Genomic DNA, 23704 nt, shown 5'->3' on the forward strand with positions numbered 1-23704 from the left:
ATTCATTCTGATGTTTCTGGACCTATGCCTTGCAAGTCTTTAGGTGGCATGAAGTATTTTGTTACTTTCATTGATGATTACTCACATAAGGTTTGGGCATACCCCATAAAGCAAAAATCGAAAGTCTTGGCTACATTTCAGCATTGGCTTGCTTTTGTTAAGAACTAGTCTGGGTAAAGGCTGAAACGCCTATGATCTAACAATGAAGATGAGTATGTATCTAAAGCCTTTGAGCAGTTTTGTGATGAGAGGAGTATTAACTACCCCATACATCTCATCCCCCAGAATGGTATGGTAGCTGAGTGCATGAATAGAATACAAGAGCGAGTTTGTAGTATGCTTAGCCAAGCAAGCTTACTATAACACTTTTGGGCTTAGGCAGTTACTGCTATCGTATATTTGATTAATCAATATTTATGTACTACTCTTGAATATTAGGTTGCAGAGGAGTATGGTCTAGAAAACCTCCATCATATGCACATTTGCGTGTCTTTGGTTGTGAAACTTTCTGCCATGTTTCCAAATATAAGCGTAATAAGCTAGATCCTAAGTTCGGAAAATGCTTCTTTATGGGGATGTAGGTGAGATGGGCTATCAACTATGAGATCCACAAACTCAGAAGGTCATTTGTAGCCATGATGTTGTTTTCCATGAGAGGAGAAAACACACAAGTAGCCTAAGAAAGTCGTTAAGGTATGTAGGGTGATATTTCAGAAGGAGCCTCCTATCACTGTACAACCAACTAGATAACCTACAACATCAATAGCTAATGCTCTAGTGGCCCAGAACCATGATGTTAGATAGGATGTATAGGCCCCACAACTTATTTTGTGGTGATCTACTAAAGATAGATGCAAGTCTAATCAATTTGTGCCCTCTATGGATTACGTTATGGTGATAGATACTAGTGAGCTTGTTACCTATGATGAGGCCATACACAGAGGTGATAATCACTCTTAGGAGAGGGCCATGCAGTTAGAGTATGTCTCAGTGTAGAAAAATCATTCTTGGGATTTAGTTCCTTTACCTTGTGAAAAATGTGCTTTGCCATGCAAGTGGGTGTACAAGTTGAAGAGTATCCTTGGATATCCCAAGCTAGCCTATAAGGCCAAATTAGTTACTAAGGGTTTTAAGCAGGTGCATGATGTTGATTCGATGAAGTCTTCTCTCCTATTATCAAAATGACTACCCTATGCTTGGTTTTTGCTTTGGTTGCACAACTTGATTTGGACCTCTATTAGATGGATGTCAAGATAACTTTCTTACATGGAGACTTATATGGTGAGAAACAACCTAAGGGCTTTTGAAAAAAAAGACAGGAAACACCTAGTGTGCAAGTTGAGAAAGAGCCTTTGTGGCCTTAAGCAAACACCTAGAGTATGGTATCACAAGTTCAAAGCTTTCATGCACTCATAGGAATATATCCATAATGATATGGATTCATGTTTATACACAAAGAAGGCATGTAATGGTAGCTTATGATTTTGGTACTCTATGTGGATGACATACTAATTGCTAGGAGTGCTCATGATGAGTCAGATGCCTTGAAAGGTTAGCTTAAGAAGAGCTTTGAGATAAAGGATATGGGGCAAGCCTGGCATATTCTTGGGATGTGCATCACGCACAATTGCTCTAAGGGACTTGTTTACTTGTCATATAAGGAGTACATCCAAAAGGTCCTTGAGCAGTTTCATATATAGGATGCTAAGCCTATTGGATGTCCTTTACCTTCTCATGTGTAGTTAGATTGATTATTCATAGTTTGATAAGTAGAAGGCCGAGATGGCCAAGATCCCTTATGCATCTGCAATGGGGACAGTTTAATGCATCCATGATAGCCATTCATCCCTGACAAAGCTTTTGTAGTGGGAGTTGTGGCAGCACACTATATCGCTACACTTGGCAAGCAACATTGGGATGCCTTGAAGGGTATCATGAGGTACCTTAAGGGCAATGTAGGTATGTACATATGTTATGATATCTAGGATACAAGATTCATGGGGTACACTGACTCCAATTATGCAAGATATGCAGATAGTAGGAAGTCCATCTCTAGGTATTTATGTCTTCACCTTTGTTGGAGGTGTTATTTCTTGGATTTCCAAGGTGCAGGAATGCACAACCTTATCTACTACACATAGAGGCATAGTATATTGTAGCCATCGAGGCTTACAAGAAGACTCTCTAGTTAGGTCGTTTGATCACAAACCTTGGTATTACTAATGTGGTCCCTACATTGCATTTGGATTCTATGAGTGTCATTCAGTTGGCCAAGAATCCCAGTCTTCCATGCAAAGACAAAGCACATTGAGGTGCACTATTACTTCATCAAGGAGGTGGTAGAGAACAAGTTTGTTGAGCATGTGAAGATCTCGATTGATAAGAATCCTGTAGATCTGCTCACTGAAAGTAGCTCAACAGAACATTTTATCTTTATTACAAAAATCATGGGTATAGAATGAGATGATATATATTCCTCATCTTGTTGTACTTTGTCAAAATTTTCTTGTTCTCTCCTCACTAGGAGCACATTCACATTTACGTGAGAGGTTGTTGGGGATAAAGATGCATGTCTTAACTACCATGTGTATTAATTACAATCATATTACCCATACACCTGTACACTGTAGGTGGTGTTGAGATATCGAGCTCCACTCGTGATATGCCAGGGTGACCGTTGTGTATTTATGTCACCAACTTGTCAGTTGCAGACGCGGTTGGTACACCGCCCATGAATAATAGCTACATGACAGCTATCCTTATCTACTCTAGTTCGTGGCTCAGTTAGTATGCCACCTTAGTCAGTTGAGTTTGGTTTGAGACCCATATATAGGGTTCTTCTATTTCTTTGTATGAGAGTTCTTTTGGCTTACACAACTAAGAAGAGGAAAACTGTTTTCAGCCTCCACCCTTTGTGTATTCCCCCATTGTGCAAGCAAGAAAGCTACAAGTGAGACTCCTTCCTTCTCTCCCACAATCTTGACATGGTATCAAAGCCTTGTTCGTGGTAAGGAGCTCAAGAAAGCAAGCCAAGCTCGCGGTGTTTTGGTAAGAGAAGCAGTGTTGCTTTCATTTTCTGTTTTGGGAGCAGATCTCTGCAGGTAGCATAGCCGGAAAGTGCAGGAGTGCATTGTCTCAGGTTGAGACGCCCTTCGCGGTGAAGCAAGAGGGCAGTATATGCTGCAGGCGAGCGCTTTAGCCCTCGGCGACCTTATTTTTTTGATTTGAGGCCATTTCGGGGCCTGTTTTGGAGGCGGAAGTTTTCTGCACACACTCAGGAAAAGGCCCAGTTTTATGCTGTGCAGCCACTGTTCTACAGGTCGGTGAAAAGTTATTGTAGAAATTGCATCGTATGCTTGTGCGCAGAGACATTGGGAGTTACAGAATCATCCTTGTTGCTTGTTGATGCAAAATCATCACTAGGAAGTGACTGTGTGGTTAAATACCACTTTCGCCAGTTTTGCATATTTTTCCTTCTGAGGGTGAAGCTGTGTTTTTTGCAGTGACAGAATTTTTTGTAGTCTCCTGTAATGGCATCTGATTCTCTTTCACAGATTGTCACTGAAAAGCTTGACAAGAACAACTTCTAAGCATGGAAGTTTAGAATGACGAATTTCCTTATGGGAAAAGGATATTGGGAATTTGTTGCAGGAAATGAAGAAGAACCGGTTCTTCCTGATGTTCCCAATCAACAGCAAATGCAGGCATTTAAAGCATGGCATGAGAGAGCCAAGAAAGTTATGTAATGGATGTCTATCAGCATTTCAGACTCTATGATTATGCATATTCAAGATGCAAGTACGCCAAAGGAGGCATGGGATACTTTGTCAAAAATGTATAGCACAAATATGCAAGCCAGGAAAATGCAGCTCAAGCAAGAGTTGCACAATGTGCAAAGAGAAAGTATGAGCATCAATGACTACCACATGAAGGTGAAGAAGATTGCAGATGCACTTGCTTCCATTGGGTCGCTAATGGAAGATGATGATTTAGTCTCAGTGACCTTGAATGGTCTAGGAAAGGATTATGCACAGTTCCGAACATCCATTTCCGTCCGTGAAAGATTTCCTGATTTTGAGGAGTTGATTGCTCTTCTGATTTCTGAGGAGCAGAGAAATGGTGGTGCATCTTCTTCAACAGGAACTTCAAAAGAAGCTGTCTTCTACTCAAATGCTGGAAGAGGTAGAGGCAGAGGTAGAGGAGGCCGTGGCAGAAATCAGAATATGCAGCAAACTCAAGAAAACCAGTCCTATGGAGGAGGACATGGTAACTCTAGAGGCAGGGGGAGCCAAAGAGGTCGTGGTGGATGGCAAAGAGGCCAAAATGCAAACAGTAATGTTGAATGCTACTACTGTGGTAAAATGGGTCATATGGCTAAAGACTGCTATAAAAAGCAGAATGACATCATGAATGGAAAACTGCAACAAGGGAATTATGCATCTTCTAGTAAACAGGGTGATGACAGAAATGAGCACTTGTTTATGGTGCAGCACATGAACAATTCTGTGACAAGTGCAGAAGAAAGCAATGATGTATGGTATGTTGACTCAGGTGCATCAAACCACATGACAGGTCATGCAGAATGGATGGAGGATGCAAGGAAAATGGAAAAACCAGGATTTGTGGAGACTGCTGATGATACTGCACATCCTATTGTGCAAATTGGAAAATTTCCTTTGTCTATGCAGGATGGGAAAAAGAAATACCTGCCTGATGTATTTCATGTCCCGAATATCACCAAGAATCTAGTTTCTGTTGGTCAAATGGTTGAGTAGGGCTTGCAGGTCAAATTTAATCCTCATGGATGCTTTGTTGAGGATATGAAAAATAAAGGTCGCTTGATAGCAAAAGGAAAGAAGAAGGGCAGAATGTTTACATTGGATGCAGACATGTCTGAATTGAGTGCAGCAATGTTTGCACATGGGACCGTGTAGTTGCAGATATTGATATCTGGCATAAACGCATTGGTCATGTTAATGTACAACGACTTAAATCAATATAAGCCCAAAATATTGTTGCAGGTTTGCCTAAATTCAAGGTTGCAGAAATGCATAAGGTATGTGAAGCCTGTCAGTTTGGAAAACAGGCAAGGAAACCATTTCCTAGACATGTTCAAGAGAGTGAGAAACCATTGGAATTAATCCACTCTGATGTATGGACTACTAAAGCTGCATCTCTTGGAGGCTGTCATTATTTTGTCACTTTTATTGATGACTATAGCAGAAAAGTTTGGGTGTATTTTATGAAAAAGAAAAGTGAAGTTTTTGGGCATTTCAAAACCCTTAAAGCTATGGTTGAAAAAGAAACAGGCCTGTAAATAAAATGCCTAAGGTCAGATGGAGGGGGAGAGTACCTCTCAAATGAGTTTGCAAGGTTCCTGCAGGAGCATGGCATAAAGTAGCAATATTCATGTAGTCATACCCCACAACAAAATGGAATTGCAGAAAGGAAAAACAGGCATATTGGAGAGGTATCTCGTGCCATGCTCAATGAAAAAGAATTGCCAGATTTTTATTGGGCTGAAGCAGTTGCTACAGCAGTCTGCATAATGAATAGGACTCCCACTGCAGCAATACATGGAATGACTCCAGAGGAGAGGTATACCGGTAGGAAACCAGATATTTCTCATTTGAAAATTTTTGGTTGCATTGCCTATGTACATGTGCCAGATGAGTTGAGATCCAAGCTGGATCCAAAAGCTGAGAAGTGCATCTTTATTGGTTACTCTCTGCAACAAAAAGGGTATAGATGCTATAACCCTTCTACTCGTAAGTTTACAGTGAGCAGAGATGTTGTTTTTTATGAGATGAGTAGCTGGTATAAACCAGTAAATGTGATTGATGATGTAGATGCACAAAATGGTAATGCTGCACAGAATTCACAGCAGCAGTCACAAAATATTAGTGGACCTGGAGCGTCCTCTAGCAATGGTTCACATTCTTCGCCATGGACAGGAAGATTGAGATCAAGAGAATCTTCTCAAAGTAATGCAGATAGTGGTATGCAGGCATCACAAAAAGGAAAAGAGAAGGTTGATTAGCCCATGTTTGATGTGAATGCAGGTCACTCTTATGTGGATGGTGAATCCAGTGGCTCATAACAGAGCATTGATGATGAGTTGGGTATTCCTTCTATTGTTACACCTAGAGTAAGGAAAACCAGGGATGTTTTGAGAGCACCTGGGAGTGAACCTACTTTGCGCAGGTCTACGAGAGCTAGGTATCCTGTGGATAGGCTGAAATATGATGGATTTACAGCCATTCACTATGCATATATGGTCAAAGTGATACAGGAACCAGAACCCACTTCTTTTGAGCAAGCCATGGGAAAAGAAAAATGGGAGAAAGCCATGGATGAAGAAATGGATGCCTTGGAAGCAAATGCTACATGGGAATTGGTACCTTTGCCTAAAGGTAAAAATGCAATTGGCTGTAAGTGGGTTTATAAGGTGAAGCACAATGCAGATGGTTCTGTGAACAGATACAAGGCAAGATTAGTAGTCAAGGGGTATGCACAAACATATGGCATTGACTATGAAGAAACATTCAGTCCGGTTGCAAGGATGGCAACCGTAAGAGTAGTCATTGCTATGGCTGCATCAAAGGGATGGTCTTTACATCAGATGGATGTAAAGAATGCCTTCTTGCATGGTGATTTGCAAGAAGAGGTCTATATGGAGCAGCCATCAGGTTATGTGCATGCTGTTCATCCTGAGTTTGTTTGCAGGTTGAAGAAAGCCTTGTATGGCTTGAAGCAAGCACCTAGAGCATGGTCTGACAAGATAGGACAGTATCTTGTCACTATTGGCTTTCAGATTTCCAAGGCAGATTTCTCACTTTATGTGAGAAAAACAAAGAAAGGTATTATGCTACTTGTCATTTATGTTGATGATTTGATTATGACAGGTGACAGTGATGAAGATATCCTTCATGTGAAAATGCTATTGAAGCAGAAGTTTGAGATGAAGGATTTGGGAGAGCTGCGTTATTTCTTGGGCATTGAGGTGATTAGATCACCAAGTGGGATACAGCTCTTGCAGAGGCAGTATGGATTGGACATGCTGTCCAAATATGGGATGACAGGCTATAAGCCTATTTCAGTTCCTTTGGAGCAGAATGTGAAGCTGAGCACAGATGCAGGTGAGCTTCTAGAAGACCCTACTATGTACAGACGCATAGTAGGAAGTTTGATTTATATGACTATTACCATGCCAGATTTGAGCTATGCTGTTGGATTGGTAAGTCAGTTTATGCAGGCTCCAAGGAAGCCACATTTGGATGCGGCTAGACGCATGCTCAGGTATGTGAAGTCCACATTGCAGTATGGACTATTTTATGAGACTGGGGTTCAGATACAGTTGCATGGATACACTGATGCTAATTGGGCTGGTAGTATTTCTGATAGACGATCTACCAGTGGATATGTGTTCTCTTTTGAGAGTGCTGCAGTCACTTGGAGCAGCAAGAAACAGCCTACAATTGCCTTGTCGAGCATAGAGGCTGAGTACAGGGGTGCAACAATGGCTGCATGTGAGGTAGCTTGGTTGCATAAGCTACTTTATGATATGCATCAGTCTACAGATGGGCCAGTTGTCATTTATTGTGACAACATGAGTAGTATACACTTGGCAAATAACCCAGTCTATCATGCTAGGACAAAGCACATTGAGGTGCATTATCACTATGTGCAGGAGAGGGTTTTACTAGGTCTTATTGATCTAGTTTATGTCAGCACAGAGGATCAGGTAGCTGACATATTCACAAAGGCATTGGGCGCAGAGAAGCTGCGCAAGTTCAAAGACCTACTTGGTGTGCATGAATTGGGATTGAGCTCGAGGGGGAGTGTTGAGATATCGAGCTCCACTCGTGATACGCCAAGGTGACCATTGTGTATTTATGTCACCGACTTGTCAGTTGCAGATGCGGTTGGTACACCGCCCATGAATAATAGCTACATGACAGCTATCCTTATCTACTCTAGTTCATGGCTCAGTTAGTATGCCACCTTAGTCAGTTGAGTTTGGTTTGAGACCCATATATAGGGTTCTTCTATTTCTTTGTATGAGAGTTCTTTTGGCTTACACAACTAAGAAGAGGAAAACTGTTTTCAGCCTCCACCCTTTGTGTATTCCCCCATTGTGCAAGCAAGAAAGCTACAAGTGAGACTCCTTCCTTCTCTCCCACAATCTTGACAGGTGGTGGGTGCCCATCACTATCACTTTATTCATTATTCTTTTAGTGACATTTGAATAAGAGAAGGCTAGACATACATTGTGACTGTTGGAGTTTCCATATACGATGTGTCTCTCTCTCTTCCTCTCTTGCTCCATCTACCATTGCTCTTGCTTTTCTCTTGCTTTCACTTGTGTGCTTCCGCTCATTCTCTAACTTTCAGTGAGAAGGGTGGGGTAAGTGATCCATATATGTACACTTGGAAAATTGTATTGGTAAGTAGCTTCCTAACCATTTCCACACATTGATGTCTAGGGATGATTGGTGTGGAGTCTACTTAGCACTCCCAAAAACATTCTTCTTGCCTTATCCTTGAAGGACTCTATTCCAAGTCCCCCTTCTTTTTTCTATATAGTTATCAAGTCCCATGCAATGGTGTGCCATTGGTGTGATTCCCCATTGGTACACATTGAAATTTTTGAAAACCCTCTCAAGCTCATTCCAGGACTTTGTAATAAATCCAAAAGTGGTTTCTATGAATACTACAAGAGACACCAATATGGAGTTGAGGATGATCAATCTTCCTTCTATCATGGTTTTCTACTTTGCCTACATTTGCACCTTGACCTTCTTCTTGAAAACCAATGGAATCTCTATTGTAATTATTTCGGGGTACTGGGGGTCTACCTTGGGTTGGCAATCCCCTTAGCCTAAAAGGTTGATTAGGTGGTCCAATCGCATAAGTCATATTATTAAAATCCTATAATTGTAATTCCTTTGCATTGAACGAGCTTGTTGTTGCTCTTGACCTATCTTATGCCAACAATTTGTATTTAGATGCCCTGTCTTAAGGCAAAAAGTGCAGAACAACGGATGGTTAGGCATTAGTCTTGAAGGTGTCAGACACTCTTTAGCCACATGGCCATACCCATGACACTTACCACACAAGATATCAGATCTAGGTGGGTTTGGAGTTGAGCTACTCGAGGATTGTTGTGCACTAGAAGACTCTGTGGTTATCGAATAAATTTCTTTCAAAGTTGCTTGCATTGCACCCATGATTTCCTCCAACTTTCCTAGGAATTTTGCAATAATATCATCTACTTTCGCTTCATCAAGAGGGGATTGAGATTGTGGCATAGAAGGCATACTTATCTGCATCATATAGGCTGGAATTGAAGTATATGGATTTAAAGGTATACTTGATACATTTGAACTTGCAGTTACTGATGGGTTTAAAGGAACGGTCACATAAGACACATTCTTAAATATCTTGCTTGAAGTGCTTGTATTTTTCATCCCATGTTCTTTAAATAAGTCCCGTTGTCGTTGTTGGCTAAGTTGCACTTCTTCCCACCATCTTGCATGTGTTTTAGCATTTGGTAGTGTAGATGGCCGTTATAGGCTAATATGCTGATGAACTTCAGGATTAAACCCATCAATAAATTTATGCTTTTGCATGGGTTCATCAGGATTTGGATTCATCTTTCGAATAATTGTCTCCATACATTCAATGTAATGTTCAACACTTTTGGTTGTTCCTTGGGACAAATAATCCAATTGAAGGGCTAGTCTATCTTGGAACATTACCTTTGAAATTTTTCTAGGAACATAAGGCTGCATAAGTCACTTTATGTTGGGCATCTAGGTTCCCGTACCACCTTGTTGCCTCATCTTTTAATGTTGCAAGGAAAATATGAAGCTTTTGATCGTCATCTACTATCTCATTAGCGACACAAGTCACCTCAAATCTTTGCAAAAGCGCATCGAGATCCTCGTCCCACAGTCCCCCAAATTGCATGAAGTCAGCTAATCTTACTGGGTTGTGGGCCATTGTTTCTCTAAATAATATCTTTAAGAATAAATCTTGGGTAATATCCAACCACGCAGGTGCCTTAGGCTCCTTAAATAGTTGGTGCAATCCAAATTTTGACTCTAAATCCCAATCAAAGGGTGGTTCAATACTTCCTACTGTAGCATTAGCTTCACTCCCCCTACTTCCACAATTTTGTCTACTCCTTTCCCCAGTGGCACTACTAGTGCTTGAGGCGACTTGATCCCATTGATATGAGTTTACTTCACTTCCCTTTGATGGTGTTCTATCAAATGATATACCATGACTAAAAGGTTCTATGTTTGAGTCAGACACAATATCTATCCCTAGATTCAATGCATCTTTTGTGTCGAAAGTAACTTTTAAACCTTTGGATACACATATCCAAGGCAACACATTATCCCATACCACTCTTTTAAAAGTTCAATAAGTATTACGATAATACCAATAAATGTGGTATGGCATACTAATTGTATTTATTTCTACTGTATCTATTAGCCCAAAATGCACTCCTAATAAAACTATGGTTACGCAATCCTTATAACCCCAACTTCAAGAAGATAACTATTCACCTCATATTCACTCATAAATGCCTAGGATTTAAGTACCTAGTGATATCAATCACCCGTTCGAGTGCACTTGACTCCTGGCAAACACACCAAAAAGTGAATGGCCAAAGACCAAGCCACTTTTAACTGGGGTGCCAAGTCAACTCACTCGAGTTGTTGCACTGAATAGGTGATATTGGTAACTAGTTTCTTATAATTTATCTAGCCTTCCTCGATAGTTACGACACTCGTTCATAGTAGTTCAACTAATCTAATATCGAGAACTCAATAAACTTACTTATTCTTGCACCTCACTTTTGTTTTTAACCTTCACAACTTTGTCTCTATACTGGACACTAGGATACTAAGTCTAGGATGTTTTTTTCCTTGGGAAATTGGTCTCAGGGTGGCATACATCCAATGGATCTATATACACACATCTCCATTTAAATTCCTTTTAAGTTATCTCTTCTCTACCTTTATATAATAAATTCCTATTATCATTTATTAATCAGTAAATATTCTTCTTTCCTCTTTATTACTAAACATGGATTAGGATAAAAACAAGTTCTTTCTGCACTCTTATGTGTATACATTATTGTTTATTTAAAACCCCCATATCTCCCCTTAAATTATCAATTATCCTAGTGACCCTCCATGCTTTATCTTAATGATCATCTAAGAATTTTTTTAAATGACTAACATGTAAAAGTTTAATATAGATGCTGAGACGTCCCCTCAGGCCATCATATAAATAAATGGTTAATTTTTATGTTGTTTATAATTCGGTTAAGGATTGTAGTTATTTTCTAACTTAGAAACTATCATAAAATACCCTTACATTTCTTTTTTTTCGAGCTTTTTTTTTTGCAATATTAGGCATTGTTTCTAGGTATTGTCATTCTCCCCCACTTAATTGTGAAGTGTCCTCATCATGAGCACTCGTACCTCACGGACATCTCGCATCACAAACACAGCTACCACGAGCACTGCTACACAACCTCAAAAGAAAAATATACTCTCCCTTAGTTAATTGCGAAGCATCCTCGTGAGCACTACTACAAGATCTACAAAACTGTACATAGAAAAATACTTATTTGTGTCATATTATTAGACAAGCAAAACATATGCTTCAATTAAGTTGTGTAAAAACATGTGCCTACTAACATTCTCCTTTTCCACTCTCCCCATTTAAGTGCATAACAACAGTGCATAGAATATACCAACTACGAAGCTTTCTAGAGCCACTATACAATAAGAATCCCTCTAGGCAAGAAAATGCCACACTACTATCCCACTAGGAATATTGCATCTGAAATAGCCTCACGGATAAGGTCCATGCCTAACAAAGAACCCAAACAAAGAAATCTAATATTACGACACCAAATAGGACTCCTATGGTTTAGTTGCTAACCATCCATGTTCTATTAGAACAACTAGTCAATGGTCCTTAACTTCCAATTGTCCAAAGTGTTTGTTTGTTTGTTTGTTTTTTTAAAATAGTAGTGGCTTTCTTTCAATGCCAAAAGAGTATATACATTTATTCTCCTTCCCAAAAGGTCCCACCCCAAAGAGATGCAAGGCATCAGATGCAAGGCACCTGCCAAGGAAATCCCTACAACCTACCAAGACCTCAGAGGCGATGGTTATCTTCTTTTGGTGTTTTTTTTCCTTTAACCCTGCATTCTCAGGACGTTTTTTTGCAATTTTTTTTTTGCCTTTTGAAGAATAAATATATGGACTCTTCAAATATTTTATTATTTGGATTGGATTTTTTTTATAAAAGTATCAACTAGAAGGCTAAGAATGCATTAATGAATTGAACGGTCAAACATTTCAACTCAAAAACTTTGCTCAAGGAATCTAATCTAGCACATAATACTAGTCACTCTGACTGGGAAAATGATAAAGAAAAGATACTCATCAGCTCAGCATCTCTCGTCCACGCTACTCCTAGTCAAAATTTCGTGGAGAGAACCTTGTTATTCAGCTACACCCACATCATTTTTTTTTTAAAACAAAAAGATAGGGAAAAAAATTTATTGGATTCCTAATCAGACTTTCATACAATGAAATTCACTATGTCATGCACACACATCACCCCCTTTCAATCACTCCTTTGTGTTAAGTCCCATCCCATGTGGTGGACTCTCATATAGACTAAATTGTTTATGTATCTTTCAGTGTATGTGTGTTTTAAAAATTGAGTTTTGTGTTTATTTTGTAGGTATTTAGGTTTGGAAAACTCTAAATGATTTCAATCAAGTTATATATATATATATATATATATATATATATAACTTTCCCTTATTTCAAACGAATATAAATAGATAGATTAGATATGAAACAACATATTATGTACATGGATATTGCAACTCCAAGATAATGCAAAGATAATCACGTAGTGGTTCACAAATTGCAATAATCATCAAACCTGCATAGAACTCAACCATAACCACTAAACCATTAATATGTTAGATCCGTAAAGAGTGAAACTCCTTTAAAAACTAGCCATCTAGTCAAACTTCCTTGTAATGAGCTCCCAACACTGAAGGAGTATCCCAACAGTGCGTCAACTAAATACCTAACCATGTGAAGACTAACTAAGCTAAAGTGCACTAGAACCTAAAATGCAAAGGTATCAACAAACCAAAAGTTTTTTTAAAATGATTATTTTTTGTATGTTTTTTTAATATGTAAAATAAAGTAAAAACCCCAAAAGACTCTGAGAAAACAAAAGAGCTAAACTAAAATCTTCAAACTCCCTAAGATCTTCTACTGCAAACAATAACCCTAAGCCAAAATCATCCATACTATCTAAGTCAAGCCTATCAATTAAACAATCAGATAGAGAATGCTCATGAATAGCCTCCAACGTAGACACATCAGATGTCATAGACCGGCTATCAAGTGCATCACTAAAAACCTCCATCACATCATGGAGCGAAGCTGCAACTGCATCGTCAAAATAGGGCACAGGTGCCACTGGTAAACATCCTCATCAAGATGAGGGTAAAGCACATCCATCCACAGAAAAGCCATACTTGCATTCCATTAAAAACCGCCAAAAAATAAAAGAAATCCAAATATAGATTAGTTAAAGGATTATTATAACAACTAATCTAGCTATACCTAACTAAACTAAGTCACAAGATGTTTAAGGCGGAGGCCATTAACCCTAAATATCTCATTTTTAGCATTAGTATTGTGCACATCAAGAGAACCATTATCATAAACTTTAACAACCTTAAAAGGTCCTAACCAACAAATTTTAAGCTTCCCAGGAAATTTGTAATAGCAACTATCATATAATAAAACTAAATCGTATTCTTTAAACTCTTGTACTTTAATGTTCAGATCTTGCCATGCTTTTCGACATTTCTGCATTGCTTCTAAGTTTTGTAAAGCTAACCATCTTTCCTCATCTAACCTCACCAATTGTAAAATCCTTTGCTTCAACAATTCAGCCTTACCTAATCGTAACAAGAGGTTGATTCATAGAGTAGGCAACTCTTGCTCAATTGGAAAAATAGCATTAATTCCATGAACTAAATTGAAGGGTGTATTTTGCATTGTCACCTTATAAGTGGTTCTATAGGCCCACAATGCCTCATACAAACGCTCGTCCCAATCTCGTCCCAATCTCGTCTGTGAGAAGCAACAGTTTTAGTTAAAATCCCGCAAATAATGCGATTGGTTACTTCAACCTAGCCATTAGCTTGGGGATAATAAGGCGTTGATTTGTGATGCTTAATTTTATATATTTTCATTAACTCGCTAATAAGACCATTCAAGAAATGGGAAGCTCGGTCACTTACTAATTCCAATGGGCAACCAAAATAGGGTAATGATATTCTCATACATAAACTTAGCCACCTCAATGGCTTTATCTATCTTAAGCGCTTTCGCTTCCACCCACTTGGTGATATAATTATTACAGACCAAGATATAATGATTAGATCAATATCTAGTAGATGGATCAATTGGGCCCACAAAGTCAATTTTCCACTTCTCAAAAGGTGCTAATGCCAATATAAGTGTCAAAGGTGTAGCCAAACTCTTAGAAGGATGACCAGTCCTTTGATAGAGATCACATTTTCGATAGTAATAATAAGCATCTTTAAATAGGGTAGGCCACCAATAACCAACTAATAGAGCTTTTCATGCTATTAATTCATCAGCAAAATGGCCACCACATGGCTTATCATGCAATTCCTTAAGAACCACAGGGACTTCATCTTCCCTTATACATTGCCAGATATCCTTGTGTGGAAAGAATTTATAAAGGTTACCCCCTAATAATCCATAGTAGCGTGCTTGCATTAATATTTGTTGCTCTCATCGTTTATCAGTAGCAGGTGGATATCGAGCTCTGCTAAGAAAATTTGCAATATCAGCATACCATGGAACTTGGATCTCCACAGTAAAAAGTGATGCATCTAGTAAATCATCCTCCACACCTTCTTCCTTATCAGATGTTAATAATCGTGAAAGATGATCTGCTAGAACATGAGCTCTACTAAGAGGAGTAACGATTTGAAAATCAAACTCCTAAAATAACAACATCGAATGAATTACATGTCTCAAAAGTTATGCTTTATTAAGCAAATACTTTAATGCCTCATGGTCCACATAAATAGTAAATTTATTCCCTAATAAATAATGACAAATTTTTTCCACCGCAAATACCATTGATAAGCATTCTTTCTCACTAGTAGTATAATTTTTTTCTGCATCACTTAAATTATGGATTGCATAATAAATTGGATGATCCACCTTATTGTCATCAGCTTGACATAAAACTGCTATTACAAGATACATAGATGCATTTGCATTAATATGGAATTCTTTTGTCCAATTCAGAGGTGCCAATACTGGTCCTTCAATTAACTTTTGCTTAAGAAATTCAAAGGCAGACATCATTTCAATTGAAAGGAGTATCCTTTTGTAGCAAATTTGTCAAAGCTGAGGCCACTTTTGCGAAATCAGAAATGAATCATCGATAATAATTTAGATGCCCCAAAAATCCACACAATTTCTTAAGATCTGTTGGAGGTGGAAGTGTGGAAATATTAGAAATTTTAGATGGATCTATAGCAATGCCTTCTTTAGAAACGATATGTCTTAACAATGTTTCTTTTAGCACTCCAAAAACACATTTATTAGGGTTCAAGGAGATACCTACTTCGTTACTATGTTCAAACACTTGCATCAATTGATTAGGCATTTCTTTTTCCATCCCATAGACACAAAAACCATCTAGAAAAACTTCCATCCATTGTTGAAGAAAATCTTGATAAGCTGCAATCATAACTCTTTGAAATGTCGTAGGTGCATTACATAAGCCAAAAGGCATTACTTTATAAGTGAATGTACCCCATTCAGTAGTAAAGGTAGTTTTGGATTGGTCTTCAGGATGAATTAACACTTGATTGTAGCCGCTAAACCCATCCATGAAGGAATATAGCTCATGGCCTACAACTTTGTCAAGTCCTTGATCTGTATATGGCAAAGGAAAATGATCTTTACGTGTTTTACTATTTAGCTTTCTATAATCAATGCAAATGCAAATCTTCTTACTGCTCTTCTTGGGTACTATCACAATAGGGAAAACCCATTCACTATATGAAACATGATAAATAAATCATGCATCAAGAAGCTTAGGCTGGTTTCACAAGGACCGGCGGCAGCAGCTGCCGCTCGGATCCTGCGAACCAGAGCACACCACGTGCCTGCCCCCTTTCACAGTGGGCGGCGGTAGCGGTGGCTTGCTCATGCCACGTCCCGGCAGGCGCGCCATGTAGTTGTACCGACCCCCCCCTCGCCCAAGAGCGCTGCCGCCTGACAAAGATGCCACGCAAGTGCTGATTTCGGCGTTCACAGCTCACTCATGAACGTTGAAAGTGACCAGTGACCACTGATTGGTCCCCCCCTTCCAATTTTGATATTTCCAAAGCCACCATGGCACCATTTGACCATTCGATTTTTTCCTCAAAAATATAAACGTTTCATCACCAGAAATGAACGTTTGTCTCTCTCTTCACACAAACAAACCAAAACACCCACGTCCCAAGTTCCAACGGTTGCATTTTCCAACGTCTACACATTGTTCAAGGAGCTCTTGCATTTTTTTCCTATAAATTGAAGCTTTGTGTTGTACTTCCTTTGCCACTGTGAAAAAGGTGCTGTGAGGAAATTCTGTCCAAATCAAGACTTGTTTGCCCTTCTATCAAGCAATTTCGGTAACCACCTTTGAAGTTTGAGCTTTTTTTTTTCAAGCTTTTATTGATTGCACAATTGGTTTATTCAATAGCATACTAACACATTTGCTTCAATTGTGATGTGTAGGTGCAAACCAACAAGGTTTCGAAGGTACTTGCCAATTTCTTTGGCCCTCTTTGGCTTCTACATCCTCTACATGACAACTCTCCACCAAATGGCGTCTCACTCTTCCACCATACACCCTCTCTCTCTCTCCCTCTATCCGCCAAATGGCATTGCTCTCTCTCTCTCTCTCTCTCTCTCTCTCTCTCCACCATATGGCAAATCTCTCCATCATATGGCCTTTCCCTCTCTCCACCATGTGGCCTCTCTCTCTCTCTCTCCACCATATGCCCTCTCTTTGGCCTCTCTCTCTCCCATCTCTCCACCAAAGGCCTCTCTTTTTTATGCTTGTAATTTTGTTTGAAGGATAAATTTTTTATCATGACTAATTCTTTTTTGTTTTCTTTCAGGTACATTTTATGGACCCTACTCACTCTCAACCATTTGATTCTCAAATGGAGGATGACACACCTCTCTCCCAAATGTTTACATCGCCACCACAATACCCCTTCTCATCTGCACATTTTCCAATGCCTCCTCATGGCTTTACGGCCATGATAACCTCTCCCTCTCCCACCTCTCCCTTCTTCTTTAGACCCCCACCTCCAAATGTGGCTTTTAAGCCACCAAGTCCTCATCATGAACCATCAAAAAATTCACCTCCAAATCCAATGAAAGAAACTACACCATCACAAGCCAAAACTTCAAAGAAGCATGGGCCAGACCACAGGGACGAAGTGCAAGAGTCTGCTTCATCCAAGAGGCCAAGGGCATCCAAGAAGAAGGCGCCAGCAGTTGACCTTACCGAAGACGACGACCTCGACAATAAAAGCAAAGGAAAATGGAAAGATTTTTGGGTGGATCAGCTAATCCACGTGCGAGGTGGCATGAGCCATGAATTTAGCAACCCTCAAAAACAGGGGGTTAATTTATGGGCAAAAGTGGCAGATAAACTATCTGCTACTTATCATGATTTTGACAAAGATAGCGAAGCATGTAGGAAGAAGTGGGCACATGTTTTAGGCCAATTCAGGGTAGACAAAGCTCACAATAGTGTGTCTGGTAACAATAGAAAATACACTTGTAAATGGTTTGATGTCGTAGACGAATATTATCACAATAGAGCACAGGTAAAGAGTGTATCACATGCTAGCTCTGTGTCATGTAATGACCCCCTAGACACACAAATAGATGATGAAAATGAGGAGGGGGAGCCACAAAACTCCACTGCCAAGGTTCAACCTACACCTCCATCAGGACGTCAGGGACCTACCAAAATAGAGGACACCTTGAATGAGATGGCCAACACAGGCCATGCTCTACTTGATCATTTGAAGGAGTCTTCTATTCGTCAGGAGGCCACCAAAAACAAACGTTTGGATCTACTAGCTGCCCTCCATGCTACCATGGCCGAATTTTTGAATGCATCAAAATGATGTTGCAATGTTATTTATATCTTCTAGTGTGTTGGTGTGAAATGTTGTAAGCAATGAGAAATCTAAATAATGTGTGTTGCATATTTTTGCAGGTGGACATGGCCATCCCAAGAAGAATTGCATTGTTTTGTGCATGGTTATGCTTTCTTGCGATTACTGAGCTTCTATCACCACCCCCCATGAGTGATGAAGAGTCTATGTTACAAATGTGGTTGTACTTAGTTGAGCGTATGGGTCGATGTATACTTGTGTGGCAAACTTGCTCCACAATTGAAGAAAAAACGCATCAATATGCGTGAAACCTTGAGCAGTGAGACTCGTGTATCTATTGCTTTGCATAGGCTAGCTAGTGGTACAGCTTTGGAGGTCTTAGGTGACCTATATGGATGTGCCACTAGCACAGCTTGTGGCATAGTCTTATATTTTTGTAGAGATTTCTTATCATCATGCCTAAAAGATATGTATATCAAGTGGCCTTCTGGAGCTAGATTTGAGAAACTATCAAGAGACTTTGAGGCCATTAGAGGCATCCCCTATGTCATAGGAGCTATCGATGGTTCGCACATTCCTATTATTGCACCGAGAGAGAACCATGAGGATTACTTTAATCGCAAAGGGTTTCATTCAATCCTTTTGCAATTAACGGTTGCATCAAATTGCTCAATTTGGGACTATGATGTGGGTTGGGCTGGCTCCATCCACGACTCTTTGAACTTCACAAGAAGTGAACTCGGACGAAGATGTGTTAGGGGTTTGTTGGGCAATTACTGCTTGGTTGGCGATTGTGCTTATCCTGCACGACCATACATGTTGGTGTCCTTTAAGGGATGTAAGGAAGGCTTATCACACATGAAGTACTATTGGAACTTCATACAATCTAGCACTAGGATGCCTGTAGAGCGAGCATTTGGCATGTTGAAGGCAAGGTTTCGCATCTTGCTCAAAAGATGTGATATGGATCTTCACCACGTGCCTAGTCTTGTAGCTGCATGTCTTGTCTTACATAATATTTGTATCCGTCATGGTGACTCTTTTGACATGGATTGGGTGCGTGAAGCAGAAGCGTGCTTACAAATTGGCAGTTCGATGGAAGAGGATCAAAGAACAACAGTAACTTCTATGGCCGAAATTCAAGCTATCCGTCCCCTCCAACCGGAAGATGCAATTCAACGAGCACAACAAGGAGACGAGTGTGGAGGAAGAACCGTACAACATGATTTCGGATCTGGTGCTAAACGACGCAACAACATTGCAAGATCAATGTATAGGACACATTCAAAGAAACAAGTTCAAGAATTCTTTGGTGATAATCTTTCCGATGCAGATACATCCTCATCTTCCTCTGAAGCTCAAGTTTCATGATTTGTAATAACTTCTCATCAGTATTGACTGACATTGGTGGACATAGTATTTTATTTCTTATTAGGGTCTATAAGCCTTATAATCCTTTTCTCTCATTATGGTTAAACCTTGTTTGTTTTTCTGGTCTATAAGCATTGTAATCTTGGTCTCTCATTATGGTTAATTTTTATTGTGATTTGTTATTTTTTTGTTAGTTTTGACCTTCAAATTACCAAATCACTTTGTTTGCTTCCGCCGCCTCCATGTGAATTCAAGGGGCGGCGGCAATGTGAATACCATTCTACCGCCGTCTCCGTGTGAATTGAAGGGCGGCGGCAGGAGAAAAATGTAAAGTCTTCCACCCGGACAAGGAGTTCCACATCACTCACTTCCGCCGCCCCATTGTGAATCCGCCCTTAGTAATATCAGCTTTGACAAGTTCTACATACACAAGATTTGCTCATCATTGGCGTTGACATATGGGTTTTGTACCTGGTTCTAGATCAATATAATGCTGACAAAGTTAAACTTTAATACCTTCAAGGTTAGTATAAGACCAAGCAAATTCCCTAACATGTGCTCGTAATACCTCCTCAAACCTTTCTTGATCTTGAGATTCCAATTGAGCTCCCAGATTTAAATATTTCCCTTCTTCCATCTCTATTTTAACTACTTCTACTTCGGGCTCTTTAAGAAACAAAGAGAGTATTTTTTTAGGCTTGATTGTAGGTACATCCTCAGATATCCTCATTTATACATTTTCAAGCAAACTATTCCTGGCACTCAATTGTGGTTCTTCTTCCCCCGCATTCACAGAATGTACCAAGGGTAAAGCCCTATAAGGAATAATAGCGACATTATCTTAAGTAGCACCATCAACTTCTATTCTATAGGCATTTGCTATCTCAAAAAAGGATTTTGCAATATATCTTTCCCAATTTTTATCCAAGCAGCCATTAGTGGCATTTAAATCCTCATTAGACTTCATTATAAATGAGGATTTGATAGAATCAATTATGCTAGGTATCTACTCTAAATCAAATGGATATTGAGCATGTAACTTACGATGATATTGACGTAAGATTATATTATTCTTTTCTAAACATTCTTGATCATCTAAACTCCAAGACCATTGGTTACCCTTAAGCTTAAGAATTAATGAATGCAGATCCTCATTTTCCCCACCTTGAATTTGACAACCTAGATAATGTATGACTTGTTTAAGTTCTACAACATCCGTAGGTGTTGCAGGTTCAAATCATCTAAGTTGTGGTTCCTTTCCATCCCCATAGATAGTAAAATCCATTACCCTTTCTTTGGGATGAGATAATATAACCTCTGGCATATTTTTCATATTAATCTTAGTGGGTTTAGATTGGACTCATTGATAACGAACTAGTGGTCCCTTAGAATAATGACACATCTTCTAGTAATTCCATTGAAGCGCTTAAAGGGATGATACAACCAAGGAGAACTAGTAGGGTTTTTCACTCGAGTTTTTGGTTCAAAAGTACACTTAGATTTATATTTTTCCCGAAACCGATTAGTCTTTTCATATTCATCCCAATAGTTCCTATCTATAGGTAAGGCTTTTTCCATCTGTAACTCCCCACTACTAAATTTCGACCTATGTTCCTCTAAATACAAATCTAGAAGTGAAATTTCATCTAGATATCGCCTTTCTCTAAATTGAAATTCTGCTTTTTCTTTTTGTAACTTAGTAATTTCTTCATTACTTCATTTACAACGGCCATTGTTGCCTCACGTTCCACTTCCAAAGCCTTGTTTAATTCTCTAATAATCCTAACATAATTACCATGATGTTCACTAGATGTTTGTGTAAACCTATGTGAGGCTGAAGCTGAGTCATCCTCATCATCATGCGATATTGGTCTTTGTAACAATTTGCACCTATTCCTACTCCTCTGTTCTCTTTCTTTTCTTTCTAATTGGTGACAAAAAGTTCTTTTAGTTGTATCTCGCAATTGTTCAAATCCAAAGGCTAGAGCATTTCCCTCATAAGGGAAAGTAGTAAAAACCCTACTCTCAGGCATGCCATTATTATTCTCAGTAGCGTCAAATTCATCCATATTTTTCAAAGAGGTTGTTGAGATATCATCTACATTAAATGTCACTAACTCAAGCATCTCTTCCTCTTCTAATTCATCCATAGAAATCGCTTCTACCTTGCTCTACATAAAACCTGCATCATCCTGATTATTTTCTTCTTGATCCATGGATAATTTGGAATATGTTTCAAGCAAATCATCAAAGTATTCCACTTCCCTTGTAGAGAGCATTAAGAAATCTAGGGTTGTATCTTCAAACATAGACAACCAGTGAGTAATATCACTATCTGAATCATTATTTGATGAAAATGTTATAATATATTCACCAATACCCATATGTTCTACCTTGTGAGGATGATGTATTGTATTTACCTCTACTTTTTCTACTCTTGTTGGGTGTTGTGTTTTAAAAAACTAAGCATAAGGCCCTTTGTGATCGATCCTCTCCATTTCTAAATCATAAAACTCTTTTAAAAATCCATTTGAAATAACTTGTATCTTAACCCGATCATTTTGAGGACCAATCACAATTGAACCTTTATATCAATCTTGAGTGCATTTGGCTTGGTATAGCCAAGGTCAACCCAAGAACACAAAATATGAAGAGATATTTGACAATGAGAGAACTACTAAGTAATTCACATGAAACTCTAGGCCAATAATTACAGATTTCACATTTCGAAGTAACCCCAAAGGAATCACTTTCCTTTGATCAACCACACATAAAACTATATGGGTAGGTTCTAGATTCTTCAACCCTAATTCTTGCATCGTTTGTTATGTTATCAAATTGACTACTGAGACCACCATCTAACTGCACTTCATTTAGCAAGTGGCAATTAATAGTAGTATCTATAACTTGAGCTCCTGAATCCACAAACAAATCTACTATTTTTACGTCCTTAGTTACTTTTCTTTTTGAAGAATTTGCGCTTCCTTTGGAAGCATTAATATCGATCCTCTTCCTTCGATGCCGAACTAATTTATAATAAAGATGCTTTTGACATGTAGGTGCTATTTCTAGCAATTTTCAAAGGTCAATGGCCAAAGATACTTATTCTAATGTAGCCCAAAGATCATAGGTCTTGTTTACTGCTTCCGCTTGCTCTTTACTTCCTTCCTTGGGAGGAATCAGTGTTTCAGAAAAAGGAGCTACTCCTACTTGAATTTTAGGATTTGTTAAAGGCACATGTAATAATGGATGGCCAGAGGAATGTTGTGGGTAATTTGACTCAGGTAACTCTACATTAGGATCTATATTCTTAGATTTATCCTTCACTACTTCTTTTAATTGTAGACTTTCTTCCTCCAGACCTTGCTCCTCTTGTTGTTGCTTTTGCACTCTAGTAACCTCATGGGGTTAGCCTTAAAGGTCACCCTATGGGGTATGAATTTAGACCTAACTCCATTCACTTGCCTTGTTGTTTTTACTTCAACTAAATTTGGGGATGATCTTGAGGGTTCATTAGAAACTTGCTTACCCCTGTCATTAGTTTTGTTATCTTCTCACTTAGGGAAATTCTCTTTGTGATGTCCTTCACCGCTACACCTCCAACAAAGAGGAGTAAAGTCTTGAGTTTTACACGCATTTGGACAATATGTAGCTACATGACCTTCTTGTTGGCATCGATAACAAGTTATAGGTCCCCTAGGCCTTTGTTGTCCATTTTGCCCCATTGTATTACGAAAAGTACCATTATTTCTCCTAAAATGAGAATTTCTTCCTCTACTTTCATCACTATTGTAATTATTTCGGGGTACTGGGGGTCTACCTTGGGTTGGCAATCACCTTGGCCTAAAAGGTTGATTAGGTGGTCCAATCGCATAAGTCGTATTATTATAATCCATGTAATTGTAATTATTTTGCATCAAATGAGCTTATTGTTTCTCTTGAACTATGTTATGCCAACAATTTGTATCTAAATACCCTGTCTTAAGGAAAAAAGTGTAGAGCAGCAGATGGTCAGGCATTAGTCTTGAA

The 23704-nt window shown here is 39.0% G+C and overlaps 1 protein-coding gene across 1 annotated transcript; it reads left to right on the forward strand.

Moving 5' to 3' along the window:
- The first annotated feature begins 17296 nt into the window (after nucleotides 1-17296).
- Nucleotides 17297-18313, forward strand: LOC148016986 (uncharacterized). Its single transcript, XM_087662873.1, has one exon. The coding sequence runs from the start codon at nucleotides 17297-17299 to the stop codon at nucleotides 18311-18313; it is 1017 nt and encodes a 338-aa protein (XP_087518999.1).
- The last annotated feature ends 5391 nt before the right edge of the window (nucleotides 18314-23704 follow it).

This window comes from Lygodium microphyllum, chromosome 22, assembly GCF_053477565.2.
Source record: "Lygodium microphyllum isolate KBCC chromosome 22, Lygodium_microphyllum_v1.1.10, whole genome shotgun sequence".
Lineage (NCBI taxonomy): Eukaryota > Viridiplantae > Streptophyta > Polypodiopsida > Schizaeales > Lygodiaceae > Lygodium > Lygodium microphyllum.